Source organism: Culex pipiens, chromosome 1 (genome assembly GCF_016801865.2).
Source record: "Culex pipiens pallens isolate TS chromosome 1, TS_CPP_V2, whole genome shotgun sequence".
NCBI lineage: Eukaryota > Metazoa > Arthropoda > Insecta > Diptera > Culicidae > Culex > Culex pipiens.
The window spans coordinates 94,985,885-95,013,817 of NC_068937.1; the positions used below are offsets into that span (position 1 = coordinate 94,985,885).

At 40.1% G+C, this 27,933-nt stretch overlaps 1 protein-coding gene and 2 long non-coding RNA genes across 4 annotated transcripts in view; 1 reads left to right on the top strand and 2 right to left on the bottom strand.

Annotated features, from left to right (window-relative positions):
* Positions 1-27,912, top strand: part of LOC120424039 (homeobox protein Nkx-2.4) — a 46,135-nt gene extending 18,223 nt beyond the window's left edge. For both annotated transcript variants that reach the window (XM_039588063.2, XM_039588064.2), the window contains exons 3-6: positions 947-1,101; positions 4,865-4,960; positions 20,890-20,976; positions 22,966-27,912. In XM_039588063.2, the coding sequence (XP_039443997.1) occupies positions 947-1,101; positions 4,865-4,960; positions 20,890-20,976; positions 22,966-23,463 (836 nt within the window). In that variant the 3' untranslated portion in view covers positions 23,464-27,912. The remainder of the gene's footprint in view (positions 1-946; positions 1,102-4,864; positions 4,961-20,889; positions 20,977-22,965) is intronic.
* Positions 2,191-24,836, bottom strand: LOC120424042 (uncharacterized). Its single transcript, XR_005606305.2, has 3 exons — positions 24,710-24,836; positions 4,286-4,358; positions 2,191-4,217 (listed from the first exon to the last, which is right to left on the bottom strand). It is a non-coding gene; the product is annotated as an uncharacterized LOC120424042 (long non-coding RNA).
* LOC120424043 (uncharacterized) lies at positions 10,699-12,290 on the bottom strand. Its single transcript, XR_005606306.2, has 3 exons — positions 11,614-12,290; positions 11,298-11,554; positions 10,699-11,211 (listed from the first exon to the last, which is right to left on the bottom strand). It is a non-coding gene; the product is annotated as an uncharacterized LOC120424043 (long non-coding RNA).
* Positions 27,913-27,933: the final 21 nt, after the last annotated feature.

Here is a 27,933-nt window from a genome sequence, read left to right on the forward strand (position 1 = left end):
CGAACTCTTTCTCGCGTGCTCATGAATAGGTAAATTAGTCAATCATACGCCCCGTCTCACAATTGGTACGTTTCATTGAGGCCCGCTGTCAGGTCGGGCGGGACCGGAGATCATTGCACCGAGCTGTCAGCCAACAAAAGCCTTCCATTTAGCATGTAAACACACAAAGTATTCTTTTGTTTGTGGCTGCGAGATGTGCTTCGCCGGAATCGTGATAAATCATATTTCGCTTGCCATGCCTCGCATCGATACCAAGTATTGAGTCTAGGCTCGTGACTCGAGGCCGTCATTTTATTTTCTTTGGCAGACCTCCAACGCCTGGCTCCACGCACTCCGACACGGAGGTAAAACGTCGGCATAAATTAACGGCAATTGCGCGCTCAAACATGTGGCAGGCGGCGTAGTTTGGTCCTAACCTCCAGCCTCCTTCCAATCTCCAAGGCAGCTGGTTTTAGAAGCGGAACCGCCAGCAAGAACAGCCGGAGAATGTGTACAAGCGACTAAACGAATACGGGAACGATAAAATCAAAGTTTACCAAACACTCGAAAAAATAATAATGCAAATTTCCCGAAACCAACTGTTCGTGTACGTCGCAGTACGCCATGACGTGGCGTGGGACCTTCGATCTGTAGAGGGAGGAGAGGGGTGAGGACCGTGTGTGTGCAAACGCGCGAATACCGTTGAGCTATGAGCGGCATAGATTGCTGCGATGACAGTTATGCAATTCTTCGCCATCAGCAGCAGCAGCAGCTGCTGCTGAAAACAAACATGGCGGCCGCGGAATGCAAATGTGTGCCCTTCGCGCTAGCGCACGGAACCGAAGGTTGACAGCAGCTTGACAGTCCTTCCGTGAGAAGTGTGTTACTGGAATGATCTCACCCGAGAATCTGCGTTCGCAAAGCTAATTTATTTTTCTTTTCAACCTTTCTCACTTTTTTTTTGCAGTTTCCCGACTGATGGGTGGCTCCGCCGGGGGCAGCATGGGCCACGCCATGTCCAACATGGGCAGCCTGGCGGCGTGCAGCGTGACGGACACGAAGCCGATGCAGTTCCCGCTGGCCCAGCGGCGGAAACGGCGCGTCCTCTTCACCCAGGCACAGGTTAGTATCGCAACTGTCAAAAGCTGTGCACCTTGATCGGTAATCGCCTTGATCGGTAATCGCACGGAGTTTGACAGATGATCTGCTTTCAAGGTCATGTTTTTTCAAGAAATGTGACAATCGCTATTGTACTCTGTTTAAGGCCGCAAGGGTCCATCAATTGAGCTGTCAATGCGGGTTAATTTATGCGGACGCCTTTTTTATCAGGCCGGAAGAACAAATTAACTTTTTTTTTTACTTCCTAACCAGAACCGATGTACCCGGACAACAAACAGTCTTGAATATTTGTTTGTAAATGATTTTACGTCACCTTACTACTAAATTGCATTGAACTACTTCAATTGGGTCCTAAAATGAAGCTTAGATTGCTGATATTATTGTTCACAGCGATAAAGCTTATTTTTTCTGAGTACAATGACTTTTTGTACGCCCACAAAGAGTTTAAAAGGGATTTCTAAATCAATTTTGAAAAATTAACCTCGCGGTCCTTCTTGACAGATAAGCTCCTACTTGACAGTTCGTTCCAAGGGGACCATAGTTTATCCATCGAAAAAATGCTGGCTTGTCAAAAAAAAAATTGCATTAAAATGAAAAAAAGTTATTAGAAATGGTTTTTAATCGTGTTTTTTACCGTTGTACATAAAAATTGACACAGGGCTTTAGTACCCAATTCTAAGCACTTCTAAAGACAGTTAGGTTACGTAAATTCTGATTCGCTAACTATCAAAATAAAGCGATAAAAAAGAACTATGGTAAATAATGAAAACAAAGTGCTTTTAAGTTTGAAAGAAAAACAAATAAAAAAATGGAAAAGTCCTTCTGTTTTAATGCGTTTTCTCTTCTAACATGCTAAAACATCAGAAAAGTACTTTGAAGTGCCCGTTCTGAAATGTCCAGTTCGAATAAAGAGCGTTTTTAGTTGGAAACAAAAAAAAGCATTATGAAAAGTTTGGTTATGTTCGTTTTTGCTAGTCACAAGTTTAGCTTCATGTGGCAAAAATCCATCAATTTTAATGCGTTTCCTCTTGAAAAAAATACTGCAAAAGCACCTGGGTTTGCTATCCAAAAGTGCGTGCTATTCAAAATGCACTTAAAGTTGGAAGGTAAAATGCATTTAGAAATATGGAGGGATGTTTGTGAAGCAATCGTAAAATGAATTTAAATTTATCGCAATCCAGTATACATTGAGAAAGGCATTGAGAGTCCGACAACTTTAAAAGAACTGCATTCGAAGATCATTCCGAATCCTAATTCGATAAATGAAAGACTGACAGCTGTCACACGACGACCATGCCATTTGACAACAGATTTTAACGTTTGAAAGTTCTACAGGGTAAGAAATATTTCATAACGTTCTCTTGTAGGACCGATATTACCTCGATGTAGGGCAAACAAATCGCTACCTTACCTCAATCTACCCAACATTGTCCTCGTTTCATTTCGCAAACTTTGTTTGCTAATTCCAACCTTGCCGACCACAACCGACGGCCACAACCTCAAATACACACACAACTCGATTTACGTAATCCGGTAGCTCGCGACAACGAAACTTTGAAATAGTAAAAAACAACAGCCGTCGCAGCCATTGCGCCAACTTAATGATGTTGATATTGAACTATCAAACAACTCGTTGTCGTGCCGATCGCAAATGTAGTAGTCGCGCGGTAGTAAATGTAAACAGAACGGAAAAGTGGTCGTCACCGCAAGTGACGAGCGCGCACGTGGCTAGTGTGCGTGAGTGGTTGTTTTTTTTCTGTTTCCCTCCCGTTCGCGCTTTTGACGTTTCAAAATTTTGTCGCACTGCTGAAGAGTGACAAACATTCGGCGAGCTTGGGTAGGAATGTTTGAGCGTGCAGGGAATTTTGCGTTAATTTGACGCAGAGTTTGCTTTTGTTACAACCGTCGTTAGAGCGACTCCACAGCGGTAGGCGGTGGAGATGCCCTTGCCGTACCCTGCCGTACCTATTTGGTTCTTCATCGATCCGTCGGTAGCCTACTGCAATCGGGGGACCGGTCACAAAATTCATTCCAAATATTTGACGACTGCCAGTGTTTGGAAAACGAACATGAAACATGCATAAAAGTATTTACAAATAAAGCCGAGTGGAGACAGCGAGAAGGTTGATCGTCGCCGTCGTCCTGGCGAAACTCTGGGGGGAACCGTCGTCGAAGGCACTTTAAAATTAAAGACAGCAACAGTAGTCCGCGAGGAATTCCGGGAGGAGGGAAGAAAACAAACCAAACGACAAAAAAGTTAGCCAAATATTTGTTCAGCAAGATTCGTTCTCCGGTGCAGGTACGAATCGTAGCAACCCGGGCCACTGCTCGAAGATTGCTTGGATGGATGGATTTTTGTGCTGATTTGATGAAAATTGAACTCGCTGGATTAAACCAGGTTATGTTTATCCCGACATCGCTGACGCGCTGGAAACAATATTTGCTGATTCTTTTTGGAGAAGGAAAACAAAAGCCCAATGTTGACGACGTCGTCGTCTGTCAAGATTCGGCAGGGGTCGTTCACGCGTACCGGCCGGAGAGTGACATCCACTTAAAATTAAAATGAAGCAAATATTTAAACAGTATAGCACCTCTCTCGGCAGTAGTTCTTCTTGCGAGCTTCCACACAGAAGCGCTAAGATGTTGACAGTTGTTAAAAGGTGCTTGATTAATCGAAGCATCCGTAGCGAGAGGCTCAAAAACAACAAGCAGGCCTTGACGACCTTGACTGCTCCACGCACGACACGCCGACATGCATCGCCTACTTGCGCCGCTTCATCCAACGCCGCAGATCGAGGGGACCGACAATCCATCAAAATGGAATTAATTCCGGGCTCAGGCGTAATTACTTGACATTTTAAATTGTTTCATTATGGAATTAAATTTCATAGGTCGACTCCCTCGACTGCTCGACATCCGACAGTTCATCATTCCGGCGGAAAACCGTTTTGGTCATATTTAATCCCCGTAAATCTTCCCCAACCTCGGCTTGCGTTGTCATCATGGCTTACTGCGATGGTTGCCCGGGAGACTCCGGACCCGTCGACGAGGATGACGATGATTTATTTGCACAGAGCAGTAGCACAGCAGTTGACGGCACACAGACTCCGGCTCGCCCTCTGGAAAATGGATTATTATTATTATTTTTATTACATAAAGTCTAAATAGAATAACATTTCATGTGTACCGGGCTACCGGGCGCGTTCCAGAGAGAATCCTTTCGTCCTTTTACGGTTCGGAGAAGCTTCTCCCCATCCATCCTGCAGGGAAGAAGAAACATTTATATAAACAAAAAGTTGGACCGAAAAAAAATACACTCGCTTGGGAATATCTATTTACAAAGCACTCGAGATGAAATGCCAAGTTTCATCAACAAACTAATATAGCAAGAAAGGAATCAGAAACGTTACTGCCATCCTCCAGCTTGCTCTTGGTGGTGGTGTTGGTGTCTGTTGACCGACACACCAATACCAGTTCAAATGCATCGGAATGACAATATACGACCGCCGTACTTGGAGACTGCTCCATTATTGGCTGTATAACCGGAGCAATCGTCGTCGTCGCGCAGCTTGCCATGGTGGGGGAACGTCAAGAAACGGAACAGAGTAGGCGACGTGACGTGAAAACACACACACCCCGAGTGCCTTGATTGGAATTTAATTTCAATTTTATTAACGTGTAGTTCGAGGTTTCCCTGCAGAATCCCACGATGTAATAAAGTCTAACGTTTCTCTCTCTGTTTTTCTTCCCGGTTGTCTGTCTATAGGTGTACGAGCTGGAGCGACGATTCAAACAACAAAAGTACCTGTCAGCGCCCGAACGGGAACACCTAGCCAGCCTGATACATCTCACGCCTACGCAGGTAAGTTTGACGTTTACTCAATTCTTGCGCGATGAATATTCATCGATTGATTTATCGTGGAATATCCTTTTTCGCGAAGCAGGCTTGTGAAGCATGATCACGAATGATCAGAAAATGAGCATCACTTGGTGAGCGAAAAACGCGCCTCGTTGTCAACAGCTGTCAAAGATGAGCAAAAATCATTCTCTGTTGATGATGTTCGGAGAGCGCTCACCTTCGGATCATCGTTATAGGTTTCTCTGTTCTTGTTGTTGAACGATGACGATCAAGAGAATACAAAACTAAGGTTTCAGCTAAGATTATCTCTAAATTTTATTTTTCACGAATTTTTTTTTACAAACATGTAACGTTTCAGCTGCAAATCTAGTGTTTTTTTAAAGGTCCTATAAACTATAGTCTTTTATATGTTTATAGGACCCATAAAAAAACTCTACAAATGTAATAGTGAAATCAAGGTTGCGCTCAATAATCCAGAAATTGATGTTGATATTCTTTTCCGATATTCCGTACAAAAGAAAGGTGCGACAAATTCTCTTTCGATTTTTCTCTTAGTGAGTGTCAAAAGAAGCTCTTTTAGTGAACCATCTTCCATCACTGACCTCAGTTGTCAAAAAATGGATGATTATTTTAAAACACGATGCTTCAGAAAAAAGAGACAATAGTCATTTTAAATCTAGTGCAAAAAGTGCAATCGTTCTAAACACGTCTGCTACACAGTTCAAAATCAAGTGCCAACAATCAAGCACACGCTAAACCACTTGAACATTTACTACGAACAACAACGAGCCCATAATGATGTGCCACATGATGGTTCCGGCAAACAGGGATTCGAAAACACACTCACACATTGAATGAAAAACAAAAAAAAAACAAACATCACTCCACCACTTGAAACGATTTTGATTGTTTTAATCTAATTTGTTTGGGGGCGTGTTCGAGCCGCTCTTGTTGTTTCGATTTAGAACCGTTTCCGGACACTTCCGGCCGCATGACTTCCACCAAGTTATCAGTGGAAGTGGAAAAAAAATCTTTCAATTAGATTTTTGACTAGTTTTGGACGCGACAGAATGTCATTTGGTAAAGGTACAAAATAACATTGTTGATGTTGTTTTTTTACATATTTTTATTCAGAAATTATTTAAGCTGAACAAATCTAAATGTCTTCCTCTTTTGAATGCCCATTTCGCAAGTTAGTCTGCCTTTTCGAACGTCTGCCCTTTCCGAAAGCCTGCCCTATTTGAATGTCTCCCCAAGTTGAATGTTCCAATGTTTTCCATAATCAAATGTATTCCCCATCTGAATGTATGACTTTCACAAATATCTACCTTTTAAAAATATCTGATTGTTTCTAATATCTGTCTTTGACAAAAATCTACCTTTTACAAATTTCTGTTTTTTTTTTTTTCAAATATCTGTCTCATACAAATACGGTTTCGAATTAGCGAGTCCGAATTCGTTTATTGAAACTGACAGCTTTCAAACCCCTAAACCACGTGCCCGGACGTTTTAGTGCTTTTTAATTCAAATTCATTCTTATTAGCGAGCATTCAAAGTATTAAAATTCGAATTAGCGGATCCGTTCTGTATCTGCCTTTTGTAAATGTCTGCCTTTTTTGAATTTTCACCTAATCAAAGGCTGCATTGAAATCTGCTCTTGGTGGTTACACGCTCTACAAATCCTCTAAATTCCTTCTTTTGTTGTTATGAAAAACTTGCTTTGACGTTTAGCGTTGATTCAACAAAAATCTTGTTTTTTAAATCAACAAAAGTCGTCAAACTGTTGTTTATATTTTAACCCATTGATTGTTTGACGACTTCTGGGCACATGCTTTAAAGTTTTTGACAGCTGTCAGTAAGTCGATCTAATGAGCAAATTGAAATGCACTGTTCCAAATGCAGTTAAATTCTTACTAGTGAATTTCCACTGTACTTGATGTGTATTGTTAAACAGCAGTGCTGCCAGTGCGTTCGATCAAAATTTGATTTCGCTGATTCATTTTATAAAGTTCGATTCAATCAACTATCGACACTGACTTAAATTGAGATGCATTGAATTGAAGTCAAATGGGACAAAAACAGCGTCAATTTATTCTCTAAAACTTGCTCTTACCACAACCTAACCTATAAAAGTTGCTCTTTAGCAGTGTAGTGGTACGTTTAGCGCCACACACTGAAAAGTGGTCTCGTTCAGTCACACATTAACACACAAACACAAGTCAAGTGGATGGACACTCCCGAAAAAATAGCGATTCGGACGCGCTTGTTTGGCAGCCATATTTTATTTCGCTAAATTTATTTGAAACACACAGACTGTGTCTGTGCCGCCATCAGTTCCGTCCGCTCCGCGGTCAAACTTTTGCGGAAGTGGATACACCACCTAAACACCCACACACACGCAAGCATAAATCTGCACTTGACGGACGGACACAAGTACAGACATTTATAAATTTAGCGAGTCGCCGCTGCAGCAAATCGGGAACCGCACCGGTTGAGAGAGGAGAAACTTTTTTATTATAAATTAAATTTCTAAAACGAAGTGTCACTTGAGCACGCTCTCTGCCGGCCAGCGCCAGAAGTAGTTTTATCTCAAGTGACGCAAATTCAATGAACTGCAGCAGCAGCAGCAGTTTTCTCGACCAAATTGGGACAGTGCTGCCAGACTTCCCGTCGCGCGCTTTCGCGCAGTCGGAGGTGCCATAATCCTTTTTTTCGGTAATACTTTTCGAATTGGGTGTTTGGTTTAAAAATTAATAGAAGGTAAACTGGGTCGTTCCTTTGGACTCTTTTTTCAAGATTCGCAGACACTTGAGATTTTTTTTCCATTCAATTCTCGATCGGTATCCCGCGAGCACAATACAGATTTCTCCGTTGTGCCCGGCTCATAATCTGATTAATACACATTTTGTTATTATACCCGAGTTTATCACGCGTTTTTGGGTCCAAATTCCCAAGTACGAATAGGGGCCCACGTCGGCAGAAGCGCAGGAGGCCGTGCCTTTTTCCATCCTCCCTGCAAAAAAAAAAAAGAACTCGAGGATGAAAAGAAAAACAAGCATCCTCGAGACGCGCAGCGGTTTACCCTATTGTGTTGCGATAGAGTTGTTCACCACCAGCGTTTGTTGTAATTGCAAGAAGCTGGTTCGAGGTTTTACTTTTTTCATAGAGCGTGGAAAAATAAAAAAAAACGGGAAACCCCTTGGATGTCGGTCGGGTTGGTTGGTTGGTTTTACGCCCGGATTCGCAAAAACCCGACGGGAAGTCGCAATTGTTGTGCGGGGAAAAACTCTTTAAGGTCGATCTCGCTCTGAAGGGTGCTGCACACACCAAGCTGAGCCAGTTCTGGGTTTAAGTCCCATTAAAAAGGGATTTTGGCAGCTGATCAATTCAGAGAGCAGATCAAGCAAAGTTGTAAAAACTTTGATTTCACTCTTTTGGTTGATCGCAGCAGGCGGTTCTGTTGATTCAACTTGAGAAAATTCCCGAAATCTTGATAGATCATATCATGTGGTTGTGACCCACTGAAAAAAGGATGGTGGAAGTTGTTTCGACTCGAAATGAGTCATTTCTTTGGAGAGTGTCTTGCGAAAACAAAGATCTGTCACGAGCGGATTAGGTTGGCAAGTCCGCGTGAAATGTTGACACTTTCCACGTGTGGTTTTGTTAAACCTCTCTTTTTCGGCTCCCCAGCCAACGTCAAATCATACAAGATTGCTGCCGGATCAGGCAACAAATATGTATTGTTTGACGATTGCTGGGGGAGTCGCAAATGTCAACAAATCACTTTGCATAACAGAGAAAAAAAAATTATGAATGCTTTTGAATCTTGGAACTGGAGGAGTTTGTTGCATTTTAACTAAACTCAAAATATTTTCAAGCTTTTAGTCGAATTCTCAAGTTTTTTATGGGTTTTGCCGGTATTCCAGATACTCATTTTTTTTGTTAAATCAACACTAAACGTCAAGGCTTTTGTGAAATTGAGAAGATTTAACGTAAAATTTTATTGATTGAAAAAAGTGTTTGTTGAGTCGAATCTCGTACATTCTTTTTCGGGCTGTTGATTTGACAGATGGCGATTCAGAGTTAATGTTACCTTACTGTTGATTGACGTTTCGAAAGTGTAATTTTCAACAAGAAAGCATATCGAGAAATTAAAAGTGAGAGTTTGTGCAACATGGAGTTAAACTTTCTGTGAAGTTACTGTGAAGATTGCCATGGCACTTTGAAAAGTTTAACTCCATGTTGCACGCACACACTCTCATTTTGAATTTCTCGATAAAATAGTTTTATTTGTACAAAGTAGATTCGCTAGTACGAATGGGACTGCAATCGAACGACTGACAGCTGTCAAAAGCTCGGAACCGAGTGCTCGGAGTTTTCAGGAGTTGTTTGTACAAATAAAACTAGCATCTGGCCAAAAAATGAGCACTTTAGGTCAACAGGAAGTGGGGCAAATCGGGACACAAAGTTTGAAGGTTCTTAAAAAGGCTATAACTTACACACACAAAAATATTTCCGAATGTTACATCATTTATGATGTAACACTTTTGCACGTCATTAAACATTTAAATTTAAATGCAAAAAAAGCAAAATAATCCACATTAACGACCCCCGGGTCTTTTGAAGTCTCTGTTGCAAGTTTCTGCTCATTTCTAGGCGTCCGAAGGTTATGTGTTATGAGTCACCCAAAACCTCTTTTACGCAAATGGACCGACGTTTTACTTCTCCATCCGATAGAAGGCGTGGTCAGGCAAATCTCGTCTCGAAAAATGCCACCGGGTCCGTCTGGGATTGAACCCAGGCCATACTGGGGTTTAGAAGCTACCACGCTAACCACTAAACCACCGGATTTAAATGCAATTTGATGTAAACTTATGCTATTTTTCACTAAAATGCCAATAACTCCCTTTAAATTTAACCAATTGGGATGCTTCTCCCTGTATTTTGTTGCATTTTTTAAGCCCTTTCAGATGCATTTTGAATTTTGAAATAAAGTTGAATTTTGCCTAAGCACAGACAACAGACGTAGCAGCTAGAACTAAATAATTTAAATATCGTGTGTAAAAACATGGCGGATGATAAACTAACGCTATCTCGTAGTCTATTGCCACTTGCAAGATTAAGCCTGAATGTAGACTGCAGTGCACCGCAGCCTTTGCAGGAGCCGCATTCTGATTCTCACCAACATGATTTTTATGATGCTAAGTTTTTTTTTTTATAAATTGACTTTTTTGCTCTGAATTTAACTTAAAGTTATCTGAAGCGATTATCAAAATAATTACCTTCGACATTTCAAAACTATTTTTAGTCTACACATCAATTTTCTCGACGAAAAAGAGGCATGAACATTTGATGAGAATGACAATGCGCCCAATCACGTGCTTTTCAATGTTGTTGTTTAAACTTGAGAGCAGCGCGGGAGAGATGTCAAATCTCCTATGCGACGGCAGCGCCACAAACGGCTTGCCATTCTTAATAAAACCGTTGCAAGCTTTTACACAAGGTGGTGATCGAGCCAAAACGTCTGTTGTCTGTGGCCTAAGTTATAGCCTTTTTAAGATTTTTGACGTATTTGAACCTTCAAACTTTTTGTCCCGATATGCCCCACTTCCCGTTAACCTAGAGTATTCATATTTTGGCCAGATGCTAGTTTTATATGTAAAAACAACCCCTGAAAATTTCAGGCAGATTGGTGAGGCCCAAACGACGTCCTATACAAAGTGGTATGCCCTGTTCGTGGACTCGCTCTTAATTCGAATAAGTTCGAACTATCGAGCATTCGAAGTAGCGAAATTCGAATAAACGAATCCGCTCTGTAACGCAACGAATCATCAAACGAAAATCAAAGCCGATGCAGCAGCTCCCCAACTTAATAAAGTGAAACTGTCCAAACCATGTTCACTCGGCTGGAAGTGATATTCCGACGGATGAACATAGAGAAAGAGAGAGAGAGAGAGCCCCAACATCAAAGCCAAACGATAAGTCAGCAAATTATCGTTAATTATTGTGTCTCCAATCTGGCTGTCGAAGCCGCCTGCCCCGTACGTCGGAGAAAATCGTCGATTCTGGGAAGCAAAGCCAGTGAGATCAAAGTCGGGTTGCCATGACAGCTACGACTCCGCGCGCCGCCATCTTTGATTGTTGCTAACGGCGGCGGCCCGCCTGCTTGTCAGCGCGCGATGACACAAGACGCCTTCGCTGGGGTAATCGTTTACCAAATTTCGCTTTAATTAGGCACCGACGGACTCCGTAAGCTGCGTGGGAATAGACGGGACGGGATGAGCGAATCAACGAAGCGTATACGCTTTTTTGCGGACTTCTGCCGTTTTGCAATGTTTACCTTTGGTTTGCTTTGGTTATGCTTTTTTTGTTCTTTGTTGGTGAGGATTAAAAAGGTAATAATATTCTCCGATTTCTTTTCGTGTACGACCTCATGCAGAACCCGTAGCAGGCGGATGGAGCGGATTAGTGGTTGCAATCGCAGTAGCTGATGCTGGCGGTTCCAGGCAACAATGATTACGGGTTGCTTTGTTCGGCAAGTGCACCAACTGTTTCGCTTTCCTCCACATCCCGAAAGGTTCCTCGCCGTCTCACAATCTGTAATAACTTCACGGTTAAAGATTGCTCTATAATTAAGCTATTATAGGACCCTCTACCACCATAATTGACGTGAAAGGCGATGAAAACGTTCCCATTAATTGATATTAATCCCGGACTTCCTCTTCGCCGTCCTTCTCCGCCCGCTCGAACTCAGATCAGGTCGAAGCTATTTTCTCGTGGCGTTGGTGGTGGTTTGTTGTCAGCAGTCGGGAATTCCGCTTCCTGCTTAAACCCTTCCACGCGGTAATCCGGTAGGAAAATAATTAGTTGTCTGTTTTGGCAACGGCTTAAGCCATTGCCAATTCCTCAATGAACGAAGAAGCCAAAAAGGGAAAAGGGCCCAAAAGCGAAACTCGACTGTTATTGTTTGTGTTTTAACTTTTTGGGCTCATTATTTTGAAGGATTTTGGATCCGCCTTGAAACGACTAAGGCGACGACGACGAAGGAGGATTTGCCCCGTAACCATGGGAACGTGAGGTATAAGACGGACTGTTGTTTTCGTTGCGACCGCAAAGCTCGAAGTCACTTCCGTCTCAGGGTAGTTTGGCGTTCTGGTGCGGGTAGTTTTGTTTTTCTTTGGCCTGTTGTGGGTGGTTCTGACTTTTGGACTTTGTTTTTTTTCGATTGGCATAAAAAAGCATCGTTTGACACATCTGGGAATTCCCCAGCAGAACAATTTGGTGTTGTTTAGGAAAATATGGCAGGTCCTGGAATTTTTGCGCTTTGACCAAACTAATTGATCAATTTTTGGTGTTGTTAATTATTTATTTATTTATTTCATCTTCGGCACTCGCCGCACAGACTACAACTTATGTCCTATTTTTAATCCTAGTTTTAAATACACATTTGCTCCATTTTGAAGGTTTGCAGGTGAATCTCTTCGTTCCCTCAATGACCTTGTGTGCCCTTAAGGAGCGTTCTTTTATTACGTAACGCAAAAATTTGGATTTTTAGACCCCCTCCCTCGTAACAAAATTTCCATACAAATTTTTAAAAAAATTTATGGAGCATAAAACGGTCTCCGACCACCCCCCTTCCCCCCAACTGCGTTACGTTATAAAAGAACGCTCCCTTACTCAAGATACCCATTAGGGTGGAATCGAAAATTGGTTTCTTCAGCAACACATTTTTTGGGTCCCTTTTAGGGTCCCAAACAACCTCCCAAAATTTGGGAGCGATTGGTTAAGCCCACGATTGGCGCAAAGCGAATGAAATTTGTATGGAAATTACTATGGGGAAACCTGCATTTTCACATTTTTGAAATTACAAAATTCATGTTTTATTATTTTATGAAACTAACACTGTAGAAGTATAGCCCTGGATGTCCTGAACAACTCTCCCGAAGACAGTATGGTGCTAACTTGCTTCTAACAAAAGCTACAGAGCGTTCAAGAGAGTCATTTAGGAATACTCGGTAAAAATCATACCTTTTGCCAACACTGCCAAGTCAAGAGTAAACTTTCGTAAACTATAATATATTTGAGGAATTGGGGTGCATTTTAACTAAATAATGTCTTCTGAACATTTCTTCATAACGATTTTACGTAAGGCTCATCAAAATATAAGAACAATCGTGTTTATTTTGTATTTCATGGTTCCTTCGGCAATGTTGGCAGAAAATGTGAGTTTCACTGATTATTTCAATACACTACTTTTGAAAACTCTGTATCTTTTTTGTGACGCACTTAAGCACCATACTGTCTTCGGGAGAGTTGTTCAGGACATCCAGGGCTATACTTCTACGGTGATAGTTTCAAAAAATAATAAAAATTCAAGTTTCCCCATAGTAATTTCCATACAAATTTCATTCGCTTTGCGCCAAGCGTGGGCTTAACTAATCGCTCCCAAATTTTGGGAGGATGTTTGGGACTCTCAAAGGGACCCAAAAAATATGTTGCTGATTGGATTTTTGTCTTTTTAAATTTTTCCATATAACTAGATTCCACCCTAATACCCATTCCCATCACTCTAAGCGAGGGTGTCTCTATGATGCTCGAAATTTACTAAAACCAAGTACACCAACCAGTGGAGCAGCTTTTTGTGAACATTTCTGTTTAATTTGACTTTACCAAAAGTTATTTCTATTTTTTTACAAGCATTTTACAAAAAAATCAAAGTCTTTTCTCGTCCGACGAGAATGCCCTTATTTCTATTATCAGAGGAAGTCTCCTGGCATCACTGGCTTACTCTTACAAGCGCTGTTGGTGGTGTTAGTGGTAGGCCTTTGCTGCTCGCTCGGTTTTCGTTAGCCTTCGACGAGAATAGGTTAAACGTCAAGTGACGCAGGGCGTTTGTTTTTTTTGATAGTGCGTGCTTATTAAAAACATGTTTCGTGATTATTTTTCATGTGAACAGCTGAAGCATGGGCAAGAGAAAATATTGCCGGTAGTTGGAAGCAGTTTAATATATTTAGCGCTGTGAAAAGGTTAGCGCAAGTGAAAAGATGGTTACGGCGACTATCGTTAAGCGGTTTAGCTCTCATCTTATGTGTGAATGTTTGTGCAATCAAATAGACGAGAAATGGTGCATCAACATAGAATACATGTTGATCAAAAGTGCATTAATGTAATCTTGTTGGTCAGTAAATGGCATAAATTTGTGTGCTTACTCGAAGCATTCAACTATCTTCATCGTTTAAGCGGTATACGCACTTCGGAAGGAACCGGTCAAGAAAAAAATCAAATGGGCAGCAGCGGCAGCGCAAGCAAGTCAGAGAGGGTGAAGAAAAGCCCAAAGAAATCGCTCCCTCCCCTTTGTTCTGCTGTTCGTAAAGCTGTTTCTTGACCCCTTTCCTTCCGATCTGCATACTAGCCTTTAAACATAAACACGCAGCATCAAACTGTCAATCATATACGTTTGTGGGAAAACTACTCTTTTGAGTTATTGTTACACGGTCAACATTTATTGCATCATATTTGAGTAGCAAGGACCCTACAACACAAATAGTGAGTAGGATTTTTGATTGTAAACTGACATTGCTTCAGGAACTGTCAAATTAGTCTCGTCATCACACATATTTTAAGCTTATTTTACTAATTTCGGGTAAAAATTCTACACTTAAACAAGTTAGTCTTCACATGTCCGCAAACCTTCACACAAGTGTCAATTCAAACTATCAACTCGTAATTTCTTCACCATCATCATCTACACACCGCATCATTACACGTCAACATTATCATTGCACTTCTGGTGCTATTTAGCACTGTGTTGACCACGAGTTGAAGAATATAAAAATCCATTCGACGATGTAAATATTCATTTCAAATTCTGTTTCTGCTGGGTCACACAGAGCGAAAGAAACCCGAAGGGCTTCGTGCAAACAACTCTCCATTGCTCACTCTCTCACTCACGTCAAAAAAGGCTGGCTGGGGCCGTCGGTGGCGTGGAGGGCCCCCGCTTCGCTCACACTCCGAAATTGAAAAATGAGTAAAAAGAGCAGGGTCTCTAAATATGTAGATTTGAAAAGAAATGAAAATATATTATAGTTAAAGTAACCACTAGTGAGTTATTATAAGGCACTCGAGCGCCGTCACGAGTGGTCTCTCACACACACACACACACACATTTGTTCAGACTCATTTGCTCTGAAAAGATGAGATGAGACAAGAGAGCGAGGAAAAAAATGGCTGCTCTAGTTATCACTCACACGTGGGAAAGCTAGGGGAGAGGTCGACTGGTGTCATTATCTGCATCATCGACAAACTTTCGACGGTCCCCACCTCACCATCGCACTGGCCATTTATGCCCCATTCAGCCGGGATCCGTTCCTGACCCGACGGAAAGATGGCGCTGGGAGTTTTTTTTTTCATTCACCTGCAGCAACCACTTGTGAATGTTATTTCTAATTATTTTGCGCTCCATTGAATTGCGGCTCAAACAATTTGCCTCCATTTTGTTTTTTTTCTTCTTCTACTTCTTGGCGCGCCCTCTATGGACGTTTCGTGGATTACCCCTGAAAGAATATGCATTTAGATTCGCACAGCACACACGGCGTCGTCGTCGACGTCGTGGCGGCGGTATCTCATTCATTATCTCATCAGCAACAGAATCATCGCCGTAATTATCCACACATATCATGGCCAACTAGGACGGAGTCTATTCAACGGTCACGTCTGAATGAGCCTGCTGCTGCATGGCCTGACGGAGACATCATTGGGTTTCTTTTCGGAACGATTCATTAAATTTAATGAATCAGAAATGGAGAGGGGATTTGAGCGGGTATTTCAGTGTGGGAGTGAAAACGAGAGATAACTTTATTATTCAATTTCATAATTATCGCGGCCGCAAAGAACCGGTAATTGCGTTTTTAAAGCATGAATGGAGTTTGTGAGGAAACGTGGAAATGTATCGTTTATTGTTTGGAGCCAATGTGGCAATGTAGTCAATGAAGAACATGTTTTGTTAGATTTGCCATGGTTTTTTTTTTACAAAGCAGTATATGAATAGTTAATTTCTTACATTAGGCAATAATTGGACGAAACGAAAAAAACTTTTTGAAGATGAACATATTTGTTTTTCACCGGGAATAAAACCAAAGCATTATGAGACAATCTAACTCTAAACCATAGCGCCATTCCATTCTCATCTTGTCATTGTTTGGCAGTATAGCTGACAACGGAGGTCAGTTACTTGGTCACCACTAAATGTCACCGGATTTTGGTTTGGGCGTAGTCATAGCTGACAGCCAATGCAATAAACTTTTAAACAATGATAAATTAAATTAGTAATTTGTATTTTAAAACTGTTGTCAGAGATAAGGCTAGTACGGAGCTCGATCGAAAGGAACGCAAAACTTTATTTAAAAAAACGCTCAAGAAACGGTCTTGAGCGGTACGCAGCTTATTCTTTAAAAATCTAAATTATTATTCTAAAATTGTTGAACTTACGGACCCAATCCTGAAATAATTTGAAAATTGCCAAATTTTGTTGTTAATCTCTATGGCAGCGATTCTCAACGGGGGTACCGGGCCTACTTGATTTACATGCCAGGGGGTACCAGCCTAGAAGAAGGTTGAGAATCGCTGCTCTATGGAAATAGTAACTTAGGGGATGAATAAACAATTATATCGATAGTTCCCGTAGTTTTGAAGATTCTAAAATGTCTGTAACTAGACTTCGCCTCCCGGGTCTCCTAAGTGTGAAGGTATGGCACAGGGAGAGGGCACCGAATACCTATATTAACACTTAGAATTTTTGCGTCTGCCTCTGGATTGTGAGTCCAGTGCGCGGTCCGATTGATCCACACATGCGTATTTATAAAATAAGAAAGTTTGAAAATCTATCGTAACTATCTATCGAAAATTTAATTTTTTTCTCAAAATGTAGGTCTGTAACCCAAAATATGACTGCAAAAATGCTACAAAGATATTCAATTTTCTGTAATTTAAGATGGCGGCAAAAATGACGGCATTCTTAAATTTCAGAATTTTTAAAACTTTAATTTAAGGAATTTTGATTTTTTTTGTTGAAAATTCGGATAGTTTTAGATTGAAATATTTAAAATTCAAAAATTTAAGAATTCAAATTTAACATAAAATTCAAAATTAAAGCATTTTGGAATTTACAAATCTAAGAATATCAGAACATAACAATTTTATTCAAAAACTTTTTTTATTTTTTATTTTAAGCTTTATGTCTTTATTTTCATTAATTAAAATTTTTTAGTTTTTGAAGTTTAGAATTTACCTATTTTGGAAGCTTTGTTTTTTTTTTCAATATCGGAATTTTTAATAAGAGTCATTAAATGTTGAATCCATTAATTTTTAATTGAAACATAAGTTGTAATTTTAATAATCTGAAAATATTTCATGAAAAAAAAATTAAGACTTTAATTTTACATCATTAAAAATATGATTGATAGTTTCCAAGATATCATCAATTGAAAATTGAGGGATCAATTGTAGAAAATAGTAAATAATTTGGACTTTACTTACTTAAAACAAAAGACATTTTACTGAAAATATTAAAGATGGTTTTAACTCAAAAACGATGCACTTTAAAAAAAATATCACTTTCCTCATAGCTCAAAAAGTTGCACATTTTGTAAACTAAAACATATCAAAAAATGAAAATAATCGAAGGGAGTAAAGCTTGTCAAAATCGAGTTTATGTGATAATAAGTTAATCAAAAAAATTAATTATTTATTCCGTATGCCTTTTTTCCCGAAAGTCCTAATTGTAACTTCAACTTTGCCGAAGACTCCAAACCGATCAGATTAACACCTAAATTCAGAGTGGATTCGTTAATTCGAATGAAACTGCATTCAAATTAGCGAATCTGAATTCGCAAGTTGGAACGACTGACAGCGCGAAACCACCAGCTCGGAAAACGACGAACAAAGGGGTCGAAATGTAAACATTAGTTTGACAACTCAATTTTGACGTTTGAGTGCCTTTTAATTCGAATACGTTCGAACCAGGAAGGTGCTGTGTCCTATCCCTCGCCTAGACCAGACCAATATCCATGATAAAGCTGTCAGACCAAATCTGTCAGACCAAGACTGTCAGACCAAAGAGCAAAAAGTAAAGAATCTTGGTCTTCGACGTAGGTGCACACAAATCAAGAAAAGAAAATTTGAAAAAGAATTTTATTTTTCCAGTTCAATGACTGGTTTTGGACTGCAAAATTGAATGTACGTCAGAAAATGATTAAACAGTGCGGCGGCCTGTACACCGACAATTAAATAAGCAGTCAAAAGCCTTATTCTTCCACTTTAATTTTTGATCGCGTTTTCGGTTTACACCTCAACAATCTTGAAATTATTTATACGGATTTGTGATTCCTCTCATTCCATCATTCCCTTGGTTCGAACATGCGGACATTCAAAGTAGCGAAATTCGATTGAGGGAATCGGCTCTGCTAAACAACACAGTAAAACAAAACATGGTAAAATTACATCTAAAAAGGGGTACATCTTTTATGTCAGAAAAAAGCTTTAATTTTACCTCTAATAATGTGTAAATTTACATCTGGCAGACGCTAGGAAAAAACCGTATATGCAGTAAATACACTATACAATGTACGGAGCACATAGAGGTACATTTGCTTTGATCGTCCAGTTTTCACAGCGGCGAGTTGGCCGTGCGAGTTGGGGCGCGGACTTAGTAAGCTAGATATAACTATCGCCGGTTTGATATTTTTTTAGGATTACAGATATTTTCGTAGCGTCTGCCAGATGTAAATTTACACATTATTAGAGGTAAAATTAAACCTTTTTATGACATAAAAGTTGACCCCTTTTTAGAAGTAATTTTACCATGTTTTTTTTACTGTGAATACAAATATTTTAAACATATTTTTTGCGAAATTCTAGAGAACTCCTCAAAAGAAACCAGCAAAAAATCTTTTGAAAATTGAAAAATAATCCTTCATTTCATATTTACATGTCAGCAACCTTTCCCATTCCTTCTCCAAACAGGTCTATTCAGTAAATACACCCTCAAAAAATTCCTTCTGCCGTCCACCCCTCTCTATTGTTATGCAAAATCGATCCCACGACATTTACTTCCCAATTTAAATTCGGACGACCGGCGGGCGCCCCCTACACCTACTGTACCACATAAAAATATACGGAAATTTTCCGGACGACAGCTTCCGGAAAATTTGACCTTTCTCGCCTACTGCGAGATATATCTCTGCATAATTCGACACGGACTAACGCCCAACAGAAGCGTATGTTATTCTATTTCTCCAGGAAAAAATGACAACAACAACAACAACAACGAAACGTCAACAATGGGAGCGCACACGCGCCCGTTTTGAAAAATTCCCGTTTATTTGTTGTCGTTGTGTTGTCAAACGGAAATAGACGCGTATGAGCTTGACAGTTATCCCGCTTTTGTTGGGAATAATAACGCGTGCAATATTTATATCCCCGCGCCGCGCGTATGTAAACAAACCCGAGCCAATTTCACACGAGCGCCCCTTCGTAATTATTTTCCCAGAAGCTGCCGCTGACAAGCGGGGGTTAATCGATTCTAATCGTTTTGTCAAAAGGGCGTTTCGCCGGGCTAGTATTGTGTGTTGCGGCGGGGGCATCATTGTTGTTGTTGATAGACCGCAGCGGCGGCGGCGCCGTATGTCATCGCTCAAATGAGCTGTCAAATAAATTAGAGCGTCGCCAATTTGGCGAGCGAGTGATATCGAGCATTTAGAGGTTAGGTTTTTGGAGAGGGGGTGGTTGTGGGACCTGATGATGAGTTTGTCTGGGAAAATTATGCTTTGTTTGAGGACAGGTGCCTAAAAATACCTAGCTAAGAGAAACATTTTGACAGTTCGGGAACTAATTTTATGTTGACAGTTTGTTAGTTTATTTTTTTGTAATGTCTGTACCGCTACGCGATTTTTACATTTCACGCGTTCGTAAGGTCCTCCATGCTTAAAAATCTGGATAGTAAGATAACTATAAACCTTAAACTTCTGGCATTCAAGTTCAAAACAACAAACGTTTGAAGATAGCTTCACCGCGGCTATGTCTTGCATCCACCGGTGTCTACTTAGAATTTTCAGTCTACTTAAACCCGGAAGTGTGATACGACCAGAAAGGCCTAATCTCACTTGACACTTGTCCGTCAACCCCTGCTCCACCTTGCAAAATACCACAGCAAGCCATGACGACACGGCGCGTCAACACCCCGTCGCCGGTGACAGCACGACGACGACGACGACAATCCTTCAAAGTCTCATGGCACACCTTGACTCACCTTCTCTGGGGCACTAATGAAATTAGAAAATAAAGCAAGAGAAAAAAAAGTTCCTTTGAAGCTGCATCGCAAGGCCTACCGTGATAGCGGGCCACGTGGACCGGAACCGTACCGTTCCCAAGGTAGCACTGCCAGCGCGAGGAAGTTCCTCAACGCGCTGTGGTGGATGGCAGATGCCAGAAGAGGGTCTGAAGCAGGCCTCTTACCAGCTCTTGCGCACACAATGAAGCGCGTCGACAAGAGGCAGTCTCATAAAACGTTCGCTCTCTGCCGGGCTCTTTCTCGACGGTTCTGTCTTTTTCTTCCCGTCGTCTTCGACGACGCAAAGACTTTCCATTTCCTTCCTTGCGCACAAACACACCGCTACAAAAGGGATCGTCCCGGCTGCCGGGCGCGCGCCATCTTGTTTCCACCTTCTGGGCTTTGACTTGATTCGGTTGGTTGGCGATTCTCTTGCGTCAGCAGCAGCAGCAACCGGGTCTTCTCTCCGATTCCTTTACTACTGTAAAAGGGACATAAAGCGTCGTTCGGTAGACGCTTGCTTTGACTGATTTTCTTCCGGTTTGTTTTCGTCTTCTGCAAGTTTTAACCTAATTCGTTTTTTTCTTTTCGCTTTTCTCCCTTCCAGGTTAAGATTTGGTTTCAGAACCACCGGTACAAATGCAAGCGGCAAGCGAAGGAAAAGGCGATGGCCGAACAGAACCAGCACAACCAGGTGAGTGTGTGGTCCTGCCCTGGAGGATAGAATCGGCTTCTTGAGTTAGATGAATAATTTGTTTTTGTTGTTAAAATGGTGTCACTTTTGTGAATTTAAAACCTGATTGATTGAATTATAAAGAGATTTACGTCTGTTTGTCTGTGGTGAAAAAATCGCACGTTCAAAATCACTCAGGTTTTGTCAAAACAGAAATGAGGTTAAGAGGCTTCTGTCAGGTTTGAGTGAATTTCACTCATGATTCAAAGAAAATTGAGTTAAGTTCAGATCCCAGTGAAATCTACTCAAATTTGACAGATGCCCCATTTACTCATTTCTGAGTAGGTACGGTTTTGACGAAACCTGAGTGATTTTGAACGTGCGATTACATGCCATTGTTTTTTTTGCAACAATGTATCTTATGGAGCGGATTGTCAAACATGGCTTTCTAACGAAAGATAACTAACACGGTCGAAGCAGGATGTAATTTGTTTTCCACACAGTTTTTTTGTGACCTTCTTCCCCATAAATAAATTGCCCGGATACACTCAACCCCCGGTGGTTGGTCACTTTTTCGTTTGACACTTTTTTAGTTTGTACCCCGTTGGTTGGTCAAAGTCAAACTAAAAAGTGACGAACTGTCACTTTTTACACGGCGCTCACGCACATTATCAAAACAAACGGTTGGTAGTGTGTGTGAACTCCGTGTAAAAGGGGTGTCAAACTAAAACGTGACCCCGTTCGTTTGACAACAGTTGGTGTCAAACCATCGGGGTTTGAGTGTACAAGGTATCAGATCGACATTTGCTAAATCTTACCCTGACATTGAGTCAACAAAATGTTAAACAATAAACTGGGTGATTTTTGGAAGTGACAGCTGTTTGTTTTCCACACAACACGGTGCCATAAACATACTCGTTTTCAGGTAAATTCATTTCGCTAGAAAGACTTCCACCACTCGGATACTCCATTGCCGGAGTTCGAGCAAATAATCCTTGTACATGGAAACCAAATGACAGCTGTTCTGACTTTCTTGAAACCATTTGAGGCCATTTTCTAACAAAAGAAACAAAATTGTTTGGTATTTGGCAGCTAGTCAAAATTTAGACTGCTGACACAGAACATTGCGCCAATTCGATTTTTGCAAAATCTGTCAGCCCGACAATCCTCTGGGGATGATTTGTTTATTGGTCGATGACAAGCAGTTTATGATGACAGTTACAAACAGGGTAGGCAAATGGCAAAAAAACATCGCGAAGCCCTCGTTTGATTTATTACCTTCCAGTTACAGAATTCACTATAATGATGTATGAAGCAATTGTAGATTTTGTACAAACGAACAATTTTGTAGAACATTGTTTTGTTCCAAAGTGAATGCTGTTGACACTAGAGCGTAAACAATGTCTAAAAATGCCACCATCGGCGTCCCTCACTCGCGATGGTGAGGGGATTTTTGTTTACGCTCTAATGTCAACAGCATTCAGTTTAGAACAAAACAATGTTCTACAAAGTTGTTCATTAGTAAAATATCTACATGTGCTCCATACATGATTACAGTAAATTCCTTAACTGGAAGAAAATAAATTTAAAAAGCTTTTTGGAGGCCCATCGGCAAATACCTTCCCTGGTTACAAAGTTCTGCATCCACGTCTGTGTTCGACGGATAATCATGATTCATGTTCCAAGCTTTACTGTAGCTTGAGTTGAGCTCTTCGACGATTCTTTTTTTTGTATCCAGGTTTTTAAGCGAAGATGGCGTTCGAATGTTGAACGTCCGAAATGCCAAAATCGCGCAGTAGCACCAACATAAGAAAAAAAATGCGGCTGTCATGCCATGGCACACTTTTTTCGTAATGTTGGTACCACTGCGTGATTTTGACATTTCGGGCGTTCACCATTCGAACGCCATTTTCGCTTAAAAAACTGGATTGATTCTTGACACCATTTTAACAAGTTAGTTGCACCAAACTCCTTGGGCCCCCACTAACGCAGTTTTTGTTTTTCATCCAGTCAGCCAGCTCACCACGACGTGTGGCCGTACCAGTACTAGTTAAAGATGGCAAGCCGTGTTCCGGCGGCTCTAATTCCAGTGCTTCTGCTCAACAGCAGCAGCAGCAGCAGCAACAACAACAGCAACAACAGCAACAACAACAACACCAGCAGCAGCAACAGCAACAACAGGTTGCCCAGCAACAGCAGCAAGTGAACGGCAGTTCGCTGGGCAGCGGAGGCGGAAGTGGGTCCGGCGGCGGCGGTGGCGGAAGTACTTCCAGCGTAATCCTCACCAGCGACTCGAACCACACGCACTCGCCGGACACGCCCACGTCGTCGCTGCTGTCGCCGTACCAAACGCACCAGGTCACGGGCCAGATGCTGCAGCAGCCGTGCAATAACAGCCTCATGACCAACTCGCTGGCCATGGCGTACCGGAACCAGAACAACTTCATGGCCAACAGTCACCAGCAGCAGTGCGGAAGCTACCTGCCGCTGCAGACGCGAGCCTGGTAATATTAGTTGATCTGTTAGGTTGTTTTAACCCTTTTGATTCTTTCTGTTCCTGCGAACACAAAGCATTCTATTGATTACGCATTCCATGTGTTGGTGTGGGGAAAAAAAACACCAACACAAGCACACTGTTAGCCGATGAGAGAGAGAAGGGTAGTTCGTTTTACTTAATTTTATAAATTAATATATATATATTACTTTAGGTAAGTTGTAGCAGCAATTTTTCCCCGACACGTGTGAAAACGAAAAGGACTTACACAAAGAAATACATTCATACGCGCAAATTGTACATACCAGAACAGATACTAAGCAGAGTTAGCTAATAAGAAGAGGGAGAAGGAAAACACAAAATGGCGGAACAGCGGGAAATAGAATCACATCACAAGAAGGCGGTTGGTTTGGCACGTAGTCTGCCGAGGAAGGTGAGCTATCGCAGCAGGCTGCGGACAAAGTTGAGCATTCTCGGGCATGGTAACTGATGATAAATAATAAAGTGTAAATAAAAACTTCAAAACAGTTTTTTGGAAGAAAATCTACAATGTGGTTTTGGCAATGTGGACGGTTTTAGATTTAGCAAACTGTAAACACCTGAGTGATGAATAGAGAGAATGCGTAACGTGATTTTCGAATGATCCCACTTTGTTTACATCTACAAAGTAGGAGGATGTTCAAGCACAAGCATGTCTTTTTTCTTACTGGTAAATGAGCTGTTTTATTTTGTCTAGTTTTTGACATTTTTTGCTGGAAAATTGTCGCGTTTCGATCGGTTAGAAGAGATTTTTCTTTTCTACGGGTGACGAAGATCTGCGGCGAGAGTGTAATTCTGCGATGTCGCAAATAAATTCCCTGGCTGATTTTGGAATCCTGCAGCTCTTCCTGATCCAGCGAAAAAACATCGCTAATTCTAGCGAAGCTGATCCAACAAACAGAAAGGATTTTCACTAAACCAGGTTTTCAAACGGAATCAAACAATAGAGACAGCTTCTGGATGGATACAACCGCATCGACTCCATAAACAACTTCCAGTCATAATTATAAAAAATACGATCTCGCCTTCAACTTTCATAAGGTCTCTTGACTTCAACCCCAGGTTCTCAAAAGCCACTAATTTTTCTTTCTTGCAAAAAAAATAAATAAATAATTTTTAATGATCGATCACATTACTCTCTACTTTTGGCGAACAGTAAATTGGTTCCACTTTGAAAAGCCGTTTTGCGAACCACTATTAAGCAACCAGGTAAACACTCACCGGATTTTCTTGGACTTTTTTCCGGTCACAGATAAACACGCGGAATTTCACTTTTCTCTACAAACAACTTCTATTTACCGGTATATTTTGATTTGATCTTGATTTGACAAGGTTGATCTTCCATCTTCACGATACTCCTTGCGACTGACTGGTCAGCGCACGCGGCGCACGCCCTCTCGATGTTTTTGACGTTTACGCGCAAAAGGAGGCGTCTTTGTGCCGTGGTTTTTCTGTCAGGTTGGCAGCGCCGTTGCTGTCAGTGGCGCAGGCGTGGGATTACGCTCACCGGGTGGTTATTATACATTGGAGTAATAGGGTCCTAAAACCCTATGTAAATATTTATGTACAACGGTAAAAAACACGTTTAAAAACCATTGCTGATAACTTTTTGTTATTTTAAAGCAAAAAAAAGTTGACAAGACAACCTTTTTTCGATGGATTAACTATGGTCCCCTTGGAAAGAGCTGTCAAGTACGAACTTTTCTGTCAAGAAGGACCGCGAGATTAATTTTTAACATAGTACAAAGGGTAATTTAACTCAGAAAAATAAGCTTTATCGTTGTGAACAATAATATAAGCAATCTAAGTTTAATTTTAGGACCCAACTCTCTCCGTTTTCGCAAGTTGGCTTTGCTGTGTAATTTTTTATGAGACTTGAATTCCCTATGCCAAATGAAGACATTTTGCAACGCTATTTTTCCAAAAAGCATTCAATGTTAGGGGCTGGTCAAAATGGGTTTGTAAATGTATGAAATTCTACATCTGGAGAAGGAAATGTCTGATCAATTTAGTGTCTTCGGCAAAGTTGTAGGTTATGGTCCCAGTCGAAAAATAAAAAAAAACACGAAAAAAAACGATTAATTGTATCCAACTTTTTGTTACTTAATGTTAAATTCCAAAAACAAGTTTTTTTTTGTTTTTCAATTTTTTATATGTTTTAGTGATTTAAATGACATGCTCAATGTAATTCCGGAGAAAAAATAATGTTTTATTTTGAAAATTTTGAAAAACGGACAAAAACCAAAACCGAACCGAATTTACAAATGAAAAGTAATTTTTTCAATAAATGTACCGTTCTCAAGTTACAGCCCCTTTTGGGTATATATTTTCGATTTGTTTTCGTTTTTGCGCATTTTAAAAATACTTCTTGAAAGAAAAGCACCTCAACCAAACATAACTTTAAAAGTGATTATAACTCCATTACGGTGCTCACCATTTCGATTTTTTTTCTGAATTTTTTTTTTCAAAAATTCTTATCTCTGAAAACAGACTTTGCACCATAATGAACTCTGGCTCAAAAGAATCCAACTCTTAGGAAAAAAAAAGTTAAATAAAGAAATAAGTATTTTCAAAGCGTAATATTTTTTTCTGAATAGTCCTAATTACAGTCTACAACTTTGCAGAAGATACTAAATCGATCAGAAAATTACATTTTAAGATACAAATTTTCATATGCTTACCAACCAAAAAAAAATTAGAAAATGTTACTTTTCAATATTAATGCTGAACTTTTCAGCACTTGTATTGAAAGGTATCAATTTTCCATTCTGTTATTTTTGGTAGAGAAAAGTAGGCCAATTCGACGTACGAGAATGAATTTATTTTTTTCCCCATTTTGAATCAGATTTTTTCAGTGAAAGTCAAGATAAGTGTCAGACTTCATAGTAACGAAAAGTATTGCTTTTCGATGCAAGTCCTTTTTTTTAATTATATTTATTCAGATTGCGATTGCATCACTCGAGTCATTGCGGATTTGCCTTAGTCGAAGTAGATGTCCAGCCCATCCCAATAACAAATACAAATATACTAATTGAAAAGCAAATTTAGTGGCGTTTTACTCGTCATCTGTAAATGTAAAGATGATAACAAAATCATTCAAAGCTTTCTCGTAAAATATATGATAAAGTTTCGTTCTTCCTTGGTATTTTTTCCTTTAGTGAGTTGATCGTGTTTGATGTAAAAATTTTCATCGCTCATTATCGATATAAAGTAAATGTGTTAAAAAAAAACATTGTTGTTTTCTTAGTAAAACCAACCTTTTTGCAATTGTTCCTAAAATTAAGCTTAAATTTGTGATATTATTGTTCACAAAGATAAAGCTTGTTTTTCTGAGTACAATGACCCTTTGAACGACCGCAAAGGATTTGAAATAGATTTTAAATCAATTTTGAAAAATTAACTTCACGGCCCTTCTTGACAGAAAAGGTCCTACTTGACAGCTCGTTCCAAGGGGACCATAGTTGATCCATCGAAAAAATGTTGTCTTGTCAATATTTTTTTGCATTAAAATGAAAAAAAGTGATCAGAAATGGTTTTTAATCGTGTTTTTTATCGTTGTACATACAAATTTACATTGGGCTTTATTACCCAATTCAAACATTTATAAAAAATACTTTTAAAAGTTTTAACAAAATTTATTTAATTCTGAAATTTCGTCAAGTATTTGCTTGCAGAATATTTAGTAGTACAGATTCAAGTGAACATTTACTGTATTCAATGGCGTATGTCGTAAAGGTAAACAAAAATATTTATTTTTATTTTTTTAAGATCTTCTGACTGTTTTGTCTCCAATTTTTTTTTTTTACAATTTTACATTCGGTTACAATGCCCGAGAATCGGCGTAAAACAAACAGGATTTGAGTACTGAGTACAACTGTTACAGAGCATCAGTCGTGTAAAATAGAGCAAAACTATAAAGAAAAAGAAACAACCTTGTGAGACACCAATAACAGCACAACGGAGTATAATAAAAAAAAAGTACATCGACAGAATTGCAATAATATCAAAAAACTTAATCCTTAATTCCGAAAAGAAACTCGTTTGCGTCAAAATTAGCAGTCGCTTTGTGCAACAAAGGTAACCAATCCAATCCCGCGAAATAAATCAATTTTAATTAACGTGTAAATAGCCCGCATCCCATCCCACGAATCAATGAATCGAAACGGTTATAATGAAATTAAAAATTAATTCCGCCATGCACCGTCATCAATCAATTGGCTGCAAATAATCAGGATGAGCACAGAAAGCAAAAAATAAAAATAAAATTAAAATAAACGAAACTTGACCGCGCCCCAGCAGCGCACCTTTTTGTACATATACTCTATTAAAATATAAATGAATCGCGCTGCGGGTTTTAATCAAAAGTTCGAATGCTTATCCCAATTGAAAAACAAAAAAAAATCGCCAAGGAAATGAGCACACACGAGTGTAATAGCAGCAAATAA